The sequence below is a fragment of the Cynoglossus semilaevis genome, chromosome 17 (assembly GCF_000523025.1).
Source record: "Cynoglossus semilaevis isolate Cse_v1.0 chromosome 17, Cse_v1.0, whole genome shotgun sequence".
NCBI lineage: Eukaryota > Metazoa > Chordata > Actinopteri > Pleuronectiformes > Cynoglossidae > Cynoglossus > Cynoglossus semilaevis.
Genome location: NC_024323.1, coordinates 1,457,979 through 1,470,257, shown reverse-complemented (window position 1 = coordinate 1,470,257; position 12,279 = coordinate 1,457,979). Strand labels below are relative to the sequence as shown.

At 40.5% G+C, this 12,279-nt stretch overlaps 1 protein-coding gene across 1 annotated transcript in view; it reads right to left on the bottom strand.

Moving 5' to 3' along the window:
* The window catches only part of dock6 (dedicator of cytokinesis 6), a 36,540-nt gene that overhangs the window by 2,486 nt on the left and 21,775 nt on the right, over positions 1 to 12,279 (bottom strand). The window contains 25 exon segments of the mRNA XM_017040641.2: positions 940 to 1,113; positions 1,230 to 1,336; positions 1,494 to 1,637; positions 2,280 to 2,516; positions 2,624 to 2,713; positions 2,812 to 2,937; positions 3,555 to 3,569; positions 3,672 to 3,803; positions 3,949 to 4,092; positions 5,058 to 5,250; positions 5,334 to 5,434; positions 5,534 to 5,692; positions 6,374 to 6,526; positions 6,615 to 6,749; positions 6,832 to 6,928; positions 7,799 to 7,883; positions 7,991 to 8,117; positions 8,260 to 8,442; positions 9,406 to 9,557; positions 9,648 to 9,817; positions 10,594 to 10,733; positions 10,872 to 11,042; positions 11,181 to 11,294; positions 11,383 to 11,523; positions 11,617 to 11,712. Coding sequence (XP_016896130.1) covers positions 940 to 1,113; positions 1,230 to 1,336; positions 1,494 to 1,637; positions 2,280 to 2,516; positions 2,624 to 2,713; positions 2,812 to 2,937; positions 3,555 to 3,569; positions 3,672 to 3,803; positions 3,949 to 4,092; positions 5,058 to 5,250; positions 5,334 to 5,434; positions 5,534 to 5,692; positions 6,374 to 6,526; positions 6,615 to 6,749; positions 6,832 to 6,928; positions 7,799 to 7,883; positions 7,991 to 8,117; positions 8,260 to 8,442; positions 9,406 to 9,557; positions 9,648 to 9,817; positions 10,594 to 10,733; positions 10,872 to 11,042; positions 11,181 to 11,294; positions 11,383 to 11,523; positions 11,617 to 11,712 — 3,386 coding nt within the window.

Genomic DNA, 12,279 nt, shown 5'->3' with positions numbered 1-12,279 from the left:
GGCATTCCTCCGCGGTTAGGTTAACTCGATGGGATGCGTTATCTATTTCCATTGAAATATGATCGCAATGTTTACAGACCTTGGAAGAAACGATAACGGAGACAAACTCCAATCAGCCACTACCATTCTTGCCTCAGTGACGTAAACGTTAAGTTGCGATGAAGACCAAATTCAGGTTGTTTTTTTCGGTCCCAGTTGTTTCCTCCTAATTTGGTTACATAGCTTCAAGCTTTTTTCTGGGTTTGGATTGAGTTATTTTCTATGCACAAACTGAGGATTTTTGAACTGTTATCTATTTTTTTATTTATCCTATTACCTATCTATATCCTGGGCGCCCACATGTTTTTTCTGCCTTTGGAGCTACAGTACAGTACTATACAAATGACCAGACTGAAGCAATCTACATACGACGGAAACTTTAAATATATATATTTACTCATATAAACTGAACATACTTTATATATACATTACATGTTGTGGTACTGATTAAATGCATGATTGCCGTATGGCACAATATGACTCAATCCTTACAGTATATGACCACCACTATATATAATAATATAATATATATATTATAATAATATATGTTTTTCTTTTATTGCTCATGATCTATTATAGAGCACTGCTAATGTCAGCTAGCTTCTACGTAGCCACCACAGGAAAGATTTATGGCTTTTCCTCCAGCCTTTTTTCCCCCTCCATTCACGTTAACAAATTCAGAAACTTGACCATTGAAAAATTCAAGCTTATGAAAAACATCAGGAATTTTAAGGATTCCGGCTCCCATTCAAACCCCCTCTGGAATCCTTCAGAGTTTTGGTTTTATGTTTCTCCTTTGTTGGCCCGACGGGCTGTGAGAAGCAGCATGATGTCATGTTGTGTGTCTGAGTGTGCAGGTGTGTCCGTCTGTGAGTGCAAGTGTACGCCGTCTCAGATTACCGTTGTATTTGTGCAGCCTGAGCTGGCACGCATCTGTAGAGCTGCGGGATCTTGCGGTTGATGAGGGGACCCAGGGCTTCTTTCAGTTTATTGTAGTTCCTCTCCAGCTCTCTGTGGTATTCCTTCTGGTCCGGACCGATCAGGGCTTTGTTCTTCCGCAGGGCATCTTCGCACCTGGAGGAAAAGATAACGAGTTAGTGTTTTATCAGTGACAACGGCGTTTGCTCTGCGTTTGTGTTTTATCAGTGACAACGGCGTTTGCGCTGCGGGGCCGTGAAGCGTGTCATCACCTCTTGGTGAAGTCCTTAAAGCACAGGCGCAGTTTGTTGTGGTGTCGAAACAGTTTGGGGTCGCCGGGAATGTCAGAGAGAAAGACCTGTGCCACCTCGAGGGGCCCCTGTGAAGGAGACAACCTTGTTACAAATCTGCTGAGGAATGTGTGTCGCTACTAAAGACACTGACCCAGACTTTTGACCCCACTCTAATAGCTGTTATATGAAAGTAGGTTGAGTGAGAGATGAAAAAAAAACAACAACAAAAAAACAAAAACAAACCTGGTTGACAGTGGTGCCAACACAGCCCTGCAACACCATCTGCAGCATCTTGGAGTCGGCAGGCTCTTGGTTTGTGGCCAGAAACAGCTCCTGTGTTTTTTTCTGCATGTCCTCAATGGCCACCTCCATAGGGACAAGAATGATCTAATGGACAAAAAAAATAAAGGGAAACACTCGTTACTGTCAGCTCTGGTGTGAATTTGCGTTTGGACCTTTTAAACCCTTGCTCTTCCTATACATCTGTGACAAGGTATTTAATAAGACGGCAGGATTCACATGGTGAAATACCTGAAGGGTGACTGCTTTTCTGAGTGAGTATAGCCTATAATTAAGGCACATGCACTGAATTTCTGACTAATGTGTTCAGTGCAAAACATCTGTACATTAACGGAGGTCTCGAACCTTCTGTTTAATCCCAGTCAGACAACATAGCCTGGCCTGCCTATTCCAGTTCTGTGAAAACCTCAGTTTCAAGTTGCGAATTCAAAGAAGATGTGAATTTACATGATATAAAATTACACGTAGTACAGACGTAGTACAAGGTGTACTTGTGAAATCCACTACTGCTGCCCACAAACAACATTTCCCAGACTTAAAACGCTAAATGACTCATGAATATTGGCTGGCATTGCAAAACATAGTGAACCAAAATAATAACAAAAAATGTTTTTCAAAAAATATTTTTGTACACCTTTTATGTTAATACAGCTTCAACAGCTGCATGAGCCTGTCCAAATATATATATAAAAAAACAAGGAGATATACAAATATATAAATACTTCTCACCTCCTCCTTGTGCAGGACATTGACGCGTGTCTTGATGTACGGAAAAGCGTGAGACGTGGTCAGGATGGTTTTGCGCTTGTACTGCTCATTCAGGTCGCCGTGCGCTCGGCCGTCCAGCGTGAACGGAGTACAGTACATGAAGGTGCGCAGGTTGTAGTTCTTGTCAAAGTAGGTAATCCTCTCCTTCATCTCGTACGTGTCGAAGTGTGGCTCCACGTAGGTGATCTGGAGGTAGGCCTTTAAAAAAAAAAAAAAAACAAAAAAAAAAATTACAGTCGATCGATCGATAGTTGATTTTTATCTTTATTCATGGTATATCAATAAAGAAATCAAAATATGGTCACCTTGTTAGGATCCAGTTTGTTCTTGTCCACAGTGTTGGAGTCCTTGATGATTGTCACCACTTCGTCTCCAAACCTCTCCGAGTAGAACTCCTAAGCATCAAACGGACGCACCTTCAGAACCTCGTGTTCATCAAGAACCCCGCGGGAGAAAAAATAACCGGTAACTAAGTCTGTGTCGACACACTTGCCTCCAGTCTGTGCGAAATCTCAGCCAACTTGGTGATGGACGGCTCCTTGTACACAAACTCTTGTTCGTCCAGGTCTCCGAAGCGAGTGCCGTAGAAACCGACCCGGAAGTAGGTTCCGAACATCCTCTGAAGAAACGCTAAGAAAGGAAACGGAAAAGAAAAACGGGAGTTTGTGATGCTGTTGGTTATGGAAAAAATACAAGGGAACATTTCAAGCCATGTGATGAGGGAGTTAAATGCAAATAATTAGTGTATTAGCATTTCAAGCCATGTGATGAGGGAGTTATATGCAAATAATTAGTGATGGTTCGATACAACTACTTCATGTCTGATTCTGCAATTTGGAGTATCTGCCCATACCGATCCATATCAGCCCAAAACCTTATTTTCTCCTCCATCATGCCTCTATATATAAATATATATATATATTATAGCGTATTAAACACTCTGCTTTAGTTGCTATATTTCATTGTATTTTTTTATGTTGTTGTTCACTTGCATTGTGGAAAGTGGAATTAATTAAAAAAAATTCTAAATAAGTAACAAGCCTAATTGCAGTTGCAATTGCAATTGCTATATTACAAATGTCAAAGGAGTTTTTCGTCACTCACCAGTAACATGTCATCCAGTGTCCAGGGGGGGGTAAGAAGCAGTAGAAAGAAAGTATTGTAAATATCAAAACAATACATTTAAATAAAAAAAATAGTTACAAATGTTGAAAATGTCATAAACAAGTTTGTCACCTCCCAGCCTGAACTCTGAAAAAAAAGCGAAGAAAACAAAACAAAAATCAGCACATATGAATTTTTCCCCATCTACTGAGAACTGCTCTCAGTTTTAACATCCTGCTGTTGACTCACTTGGTTGCAGACTTTGTTGAAGGCATCCTGCAGCTTTCCGTGAACGGTGGCCAACTTTTTGAAGTCTCTGTTGGCCTCGTGGATAGGAACCAGAATCTTGTAGACTTCATTGATGGCCTCATACATGACAGCCTGGGGGTCAGAGAGCAGAGAGAGGCCATTTGCACTCACACTGTTGGATTATGTGGCCCTGCGCCTTCAGCCGTGTCCACGCTGGAAACCGGTGCTTCCATAATACGTAGCCTGTCACCGTGTGGTTGGAGAATTTGACTCGTACCATGTTAAACGACGCAGCTGCTTGCTCCAAGAGGCCCACCAAGCCAGACTCGCTAAAGTACTTCCCAGCACAGATTCCCTCCTCCTCTGGGGACAGCACGTCATCTGATACTGCAGACTCCTCCAGGACGTTGGATGAAATATTCTGAGAGGGGGGAAAAAAAAAAAAAAGAATTTTTGGAAAAACCTGACTCATTCTGCAACACTGTGGGTTGACTTTACTGAAAAGGCAGGAGGCCACAAAACTGAAATGTAAATGAAAGTGCTTTTATACAAATCAATTTACATACAATACCGGCTTTATTTTAGAAGCAGCACATTTTTCTTTATTTTTTTTTATTAGAAAACAAATAATTATTACTAGTTTTTCTTTTTTTTTTTATAGAGAAACACCTATTTTACACAGACAGAAAAATACAAGAGTTCAGCTTTTCCTTTCCTGACATTTGGACAGAAAAATACAAGAGTTCAGCTTTTTCTTTCCTGTCAGGTCCAGTGCTTCTACACAGAGACACCGTTCATGGGGTTGTTGGCTCGGCGGTGGCCCTGAAGCAAAAGTATAATTTTCTTTTCTCTCTGAAACCTCAAAGTCATTGCCTTACAGTCTCAAATGACCGAGGGTTTTGAAATGTTACCCTCAAATAGGACTAGGTCAGTCTACCGAGAGACTACAGAGCTCTCGGCAGTTTGCTTGGAAAAGTCCAACAATTTTGCATGTGACTGGAATTATCAGCTATAATTATACATAGTTTGTACCTTCTAACAAATAATAAAATAGGTAATTATTTTATACTGTAAAACATTGTTGACATTTTTTTTTCTAAATTCGTTTTTTAATTTAAATTCATAAATAATATATAATTGCTTTGTTTTGAAAGGGGCGGAGGTTGTTACTCACCAGGCATCTGAGTTTGGTGTTTCAGTGACTAACTACCAATTTTTTTATGACTAACAGAGCTGTGTAGCCGCATGTCTTTTTTGATTAATCACTAACAACGTCATGACTCAGAGAATAAAACCACAAGGGAGTCCAGTCAAAATAAAAACAGATACTTTTTTTTTTTTCATTATTATTGCAGTTAAATATTTTGCAAACAAACCCGAACTCACCTGAAATGTGACACAACCAATCGGCAGGTAGCGACAGTCCTCCAGCATGTTGAGGTATTCTGCAACCAGGGCGGCGCTGTGGACAAGACAGTGCGCGGCCTCTGCGTGGTTTCCTCTTTCTGAATGTTTCCCTGCCATGTTCTGGAGCCACGTGAGGCGCAGATCTGGCGAGTTCTGGTAGCCTTTAGCAATCCTGAAATAATAAAAAAAAAATTTTAAATTTCAATTTTATTTTAGTAAGTCCCTCTTTAATGCCACAGAGGAGGATTCTGGTACCTGTACATGAGATCAATGAGCATCTCGGGGTCCTGCTGGTGTTCCTTCATCTTCACAGTGTCAGTAAGAATCATGTGCAGATTGAACACAAGATCCTGGACCTGCAGTTACAAAAGGCAGTGCGGTAGTAGAGGCCCCGGAAAGTGACATCACATCTGGATAATGCGGAGAGCAGACAGCGGCTGTGGCCGCATGCATACCTGCTCTGGAAAAGGAGTCTCACGCAGCTCCAAGTCGTCCTCCGCATATGTTAGAATCGTCTTGAGTGAATGACGAAGATGGTCCTCGTTAAAGTTCTGCGACGTTCCGACCAGCGAAGACAGAGACATGGTGACCTGCATCTTAACTCGGGCAAAGTTCTGCAGCAACAGGAAGACAGGACATATGATGTTGGTCATTGGGCTAAAAGCTAGACAGTACAGTTATCAGTTATTATTCATTTCCAACTCGAATCTTATTTAAATCCATCATTAAGCTTTAAAAAAAAAATTAACACTTATGGTATCGGCTGAGGAAATATCATCATTTTTATTCAAGACCTATTTTTCATTTCTACTTTTTTGTTGGGCTATCGCTCTATTTTGTCCTGTTGCTACATTTTTAGCAACTTTTATCAATTGCAGAGCTAGGGATGGGAATCGGCATAATTTTGTTTTTCTGACTAATTTTTATTTGATTGAATTCTGTTCAGATTTTTTTTTTCTTTATTCAATAACTCTTTGTTAAACCTTTTAGAATAACCTTGGTCATTTATCTACATTTGTGGCTAACTTTTAGCAATTATGGTTAACAGTTCAGCTAACCATTATCCTATATAACTCATTTTTGATATTTATGCAATTTCTGTAGTGTATTCTGCAAGTTTTTGCAAGTACTTTTAAAATAAATGAATGCTTTAACATACAATTTCTAATTGGAATCTTAGAAATGTAGACCAGTCAATAAACTGTTTTCGAGTGTAAGTGACAAATAATAAAAACTTAAGTGTGCGTCCCTGATGATGAAGAATGTGAAGAATACAAAACCTTGTGAAAACGTACATTTCCTATCTCAAAGTTCTGCCTCATGAGCAGGTAAAGAGAAGCAGAAGCGTGACTTCTAACGGAGCTGACGCTGCTGCCGCAGTGGCGGAGGAGCCGTAAACAAAGGTCTGCGCAAAGCTCGGTGTCCTCTTCAAACAGCATCTCTGGGAACTGTAAACAAAAGCATTCGTTACATGAACATTACACGGCAGCATCGCTGACAAGGGAAAACTGTGAAAAACTGTGAAGGTGGCCTTGCCTTGAACACCAGAGCCCTCTGTGTAGTGAAGCAGTGCTGCAGAAAGAGGGCACTCTGGTTGCCTGCCATGCTGTGGAGAAGCACTCGCAGCACCCCGCCTAAAACACTCTCCTTCAGCTCCGACGCCACCACAGTCTGAAAGTTAAAGTACACGTTGCAGCGGACTTTTCTCCACAAGATGTGTGTCAACAGCTGGTGTGGGCTGGTGCGCATTTACCTTCACTATGATCTCCAGTGTGTCCAGGACGATGAGAGCTCCCTCGGTGGCCAAGTTTCCATCCACCACAGACTCCTGCTCCATTTCTGCTTTAGTCCTGGAACAAAGTTTGTGCCCAATCGTAACCATCACATCTTATTTTATGTTACACTGCAGAAAGAAGCACGAAGAGGTTTGTTTTTGAAACACACGTCCACATGAGAAATATTCGGTTTTCTTTGACTGAATGGCTTCTCCTTAAATCACATACAGTGACTGCACTTTAAAGACATGTATGATTAACACTTTTTTTAATACTTTCAATAATGTTGCTGTATTTTGACAGCACTAGAATATAAGATTTTAGCAAAAATGTGGCTTGACAAACTTAAAGGTAGTTTCAGAGTATGTATGTATATACATATATACACATATATACAGATACAGTATATGTATACATATATACATATATACACATATATACAGATACAGTATATGTATACATATATACATATATACACATATATGTATACATATATACATATATACACATATATACAGATACAGTATATGTATACATATATACATATATACACATATATACGTATATATATATATACATATATGTGTATATATGTATATATGTATACATATATCTGTATATATGTATATATGTATACATATATGTGTATATTTGTACATATATACATATATGTATATATGCTATATATATATGCTATTATGTCTCCCTTTATAGCAACATTCTTGCTAGCTCTTAGGTATTTTGAACATCCATTTTTTTTCAACTGTACTTTCAACAATATTCTTAACCTCAAGTATTTTTTTACACCTTGTACACAGAAACATAAGCTCTCCTTCTAAGGACTCGGTTCAACTTGGTGTTTACTGAGGTAGATTTTTCTTTCGTTCTTTTCTCACTTTTTTTTTTTAGCCTCACTGTTGACACAAACAATGATGATCAACCTACTTGTCAACTCTGTCTGTGTTTTGTCTCCAGTGAGTGACGTTCTTTCTCCACCTAACGTTCTCCTGGCTGCCATATGGACTCCTCTCTGGAAGAATGAGCACATTCAATTATGTACATTAAAAACACATATCCAAAACAAAGGCAGTTGACTGACACGTGACTGCACAAGCGTGCGCTCGCACACGCACACACCTCGACAGCGGCGGACCATCTCCTGACGAGCTCCTATTGTTCCCAGTATGGCCTCCTCCAGTCGGGCCTTCATATCCTGAGACTTCTTGAACGTAAGGCTGTTGATCCTTTCGAGAGTCTTTTTTCCCTTTAATAAACAAACATTTTGGATTAGACAAAACTAAAACATCGAGGTGCAAACAAAAATGTAAAGTTTCTGGAATGTGCCGTTGCTCTGACTGGGCCGAGCTTAAATAAAGAACATGAGCGAGCTGGACTATCTGTCCCACCTTGTATTCAAAGCAGGAGACGCTGAGATGCAGCAGATCCAGAAGGCGATTGATTTGCAACACGGACAAATCGGAGACCCAGCGCTCCAGGAGAGCTGCATCTGCATTCTTCAGCACCCACAGAAAACAGACCAGCAGAGTTCTGCTGCACTCTGCAGACAGCGAGCCGGACTGACGCCCGGCCTGATGAGGACAAACATGAAAACGGTGTGTCATTTTTGTTTAGCTTTCCTTCAAGTTCATTGACTTGAACAACACACGAAAGAGATATGAAAACAGACCCAGCCCAAACATTTCTGAAAACATTTAGGAGTGAACTCCTCCGCCTCCGACAAAGCCTCTATGCCAGATGATGAATGATGTAACAGGAAAGACTATTAGCGCAAATGCAGATTATCATCAATCCTTGGTTCTTAAAGTCCCCCGAGGTGACAAAGAGGAAGCACCAGCAGGAAGTAGACTTATCTGCTGAAACTCACTGAAATGTTTTGCCGTTTTAAAATAGGGACGCACTGATACCGATGCTAGCATTGGTACCAGGACTGATATTCCATTGAAATACATGACCAAAAAAAGTAACACTGGGATACCAGTAGGTGCGCGTGTATCAATGTGAAGTAACTGATAAACCATTGTCAAGTCAATGACCAAGACATTAAAGTATGAATGATTCTATAACTGGAAACAATTGCAGACATTTACAGTATTTATAAACCAGAAAACTGGTTGGATCAAGTAAAATGAAAAATCTAAAAATATAATCAGTTTGTCTGTGCATGTCTGGGGTGTAGATGTATAATTTTTGAAATTATATAAAGTTTCTTTTTCTTCTCAGACGCGCTGCTGAGGTGATAGTGTCCCTGTTTACGGCATGTTGCTCCAAGTGGAGCATTATGTATTGGATCGGACGGATTATAGTTGTATTTGTCTGGAATTTTGACCAGTATCGGACCAATACCGATCCTGAGTTTTGAGCCATACCTAATCCTTACCAAAGACTTATTGGGACCAAAAACGTTTAAAATTTATGGCCCCAATAAACATTGGTATTTTGAAGAATTAAAAGAATCTTTGCCTAACAAAGGTGATCACGATTCATTTCCATGCAACCTGTAAACCCGTCGACCCTGACCGCTCATCACTCACCACTGTGGGCAGAGAAAATGTGTTGGTTTTGGCATGAGGCAAAGGGGAGCCAGCGATCGCCATGGCAACAGACTGACTGATAGTGCTGCTTCCGTCTAGGTCAGTATTGTCGGCGTGGGCCGAGGCATGCCGAACCCGAAAATGAGAGGACTCTGTGGAGAGAAGATGAAAGGCGCAGTCAGGTGTGAATATAAAAAGAATGAAACGCTGGCATTCAATTAGTGCGCGAGTGTTCTGCTGACCGGAGAAGTCATGGAGCTGATGTAAGGACTCCATGACAATGGGTAGGAGGGGCAGGTACAGCTGAGCCACATAGGCTCTGACCTGTGGGTCGCTGTAGCGAGGGTCTGCGTCGTGGCTGCACAGCAGTGAGTGAACAGCACTTATGGCCTTTTTATGGAGGAAGAAAACCCTGCGGGGAGAACAAAAAGTGAACTTCTGAGGGTACATAATTCGAAATGCATTATGTGCTGTGATGTACCGTATAGCTTGAAGAAGCCAAAGAAGGTATTTAAGATAGTTCACTTTATAGCATTTTATGGCTAGTTTATGCTACTTCATCATCTTTATTTGTAAGTACTACAACTTGCAGGTATTTATATATTTTTTATTTTTTAATTTTGTAATATGCTACTTCATCATCTTTATTTGTAACTACTACAACTTGCAGGTATTTATATATATATTTTTTTTTTTTTGTAAATCCCATCCTTTGATACCTTCAACAGAGCCAAGAATATTCAATGCAACACTGTCACTGATACTATTGTTGTCTTTCTCCAATTAATCATTTGTCAACACCTGGATGTTTATAAAAAATATAAATAAATATATAAAATATATATTATATATATATATATATAATATATATTTTATATATTTATTTATATTTTTTATAAACATCCAGGTGTTCTCGGTAAATTAATTTAAACAGGTATCCTGGGGCCCACGACTGACGTCGGAATTCCGTTCTTATGGCGCAGCGCAACTTGATTTTTGCCTTAAGTTAAGTAGAAAGTCACTGACCTAGGCTAACATAGCGGTAGCATTAGAAGAGTCTAACGTTGGGAGCCATAATAGAGGGCAAGAAGTTCCCAAAAAAAACAAAAAACAAGATGTATTTGTCCTGCATAGGTTTTGTATAACCTAATTCCAAAAATACTCTCTACGTGAATAATGAGAACCAACCCTTCTCCATCAGGATCCAGGATGAGACTGAGCTCGCTGAGCAGCAAACCAGCAAGGAAATGCTGTTGACGGAAGGGGACTGACAGCTCGAACATGGAGGCCACACGCTGGTCATGCACTGTACTGGAAAATGCTGAGCTCTACAGAAGGAGAAGTAGAAGATGAAGTATTTATATATATATAAACATGACGTTTAGCAAACAAACCACGTAGTTGCTAGATTTATACTTATTTAAGCGTACAGAAATTCTCGGAAAGTGCAGGACTACAAAAACTACCTGTGAGGTGGTGGAGGAAGTTGAGGGGGACGGAGAAGCTGGAGGACTCAGGGTGGAACACGGCAGGTTGAGGGCGACGTAGTGTTCGTGGCTGCAGACAATTCGCATGAAGTCTATCCTCAGTGCGTTTAGGGAGCTGGGGTTTTGCGCCGTGTGGAGCTTGTTGGAAATCTGTACAACACAAATAATAATTCAAGTTCATATGGACCCCAACCTTTACACTAAATCAAAAATGTTAATATCGAAACACTTGAAACGCTGGACATTTTAAATCCTCGGGTATTTAGAGGAGTTGAGCAGAACAGGCACCTGTTTGTAGTAGGAACGGATGAGGTTGAACACGAACCCCCGGTCCATCAGAGACAATAGTTCGTTCAGGAAAAAGGCCAGACTGTTGTTTAACCTCTCCACCAGCTCCACATCCTGAGAAGGAGGAAGGGAAGGTTTACGAGTGTAGTGCAAAAAAACAAAGGTTTAAGGAAAAAAAAGAAAAAAAAAAGAAGAAATCTACCTTGTGATATCTGCCGGCAATGTCTGCACTAATGGCACACACAAGAGCAGCGATATCATCCACAAAGCGGTCGGGGAAACGCTGACGTCTGGGAATGTCTAATTTGGAGGTCAGGAATAGGTGGTGTGCCATGCTCTTTGTCTGCAGGTTAAAGGAAAACAGAGAATTGTCTTTTGAGATTTACGGCTCTTTTATCAACGGGTCGAGTTTGATAAACTACCGTGAAACACTCACCATGAGCTGAAAGAAAAACCAGGCCTGTTGCAGCGCCGCCTCCCTCACTGCACTGGTGCTGACCACCCACTGTAAGGCCAGCTCCTCGTGGAGAAGCTATGGACGGGAACGGATACCAAGGCAATTTAGGCACATATTAAGACATGATAAGCAGAGAATAAACCATGCGTGCAATATAAACAAAATATGTAATTTGGCAGTTGGGTTAAACCTGAATCAGCCAGCAAAAAAAAAAATCAGAATCTGAATGTTTTCTTTGGCAAAATCTAGGAACATAAACCCATTTAGAAATGGATGCCGGTAACACACACACTTGCAAAATGTTGAAACATGAGCAAAATAAATGGTCGTGGCAAAAGACACCTAGTTAGAAATGGATGCCGGTAACACACACACACTTGCAAAACGTTGAAACATGAGCAAAATAAAAAAAAAACTGAAAAGTAGCGTTCGCCAAAGTTTGTCTTCGGGACAGGTCTGTGTTCTGTTTACAAGTGAATGGTCGTGGCAAAAGACACTTCGCTGTGAGGACTATCAGTGTTTCAGGGCGAAAATAATGTAACTTAATGCAGTCCACCACATCAGTGAAGATGCGGATAATGAAGTCCTTTTCGTGGACGATGACAATTTGGTTGTTTGGAGAAAAACGAACGCTTGACTCTA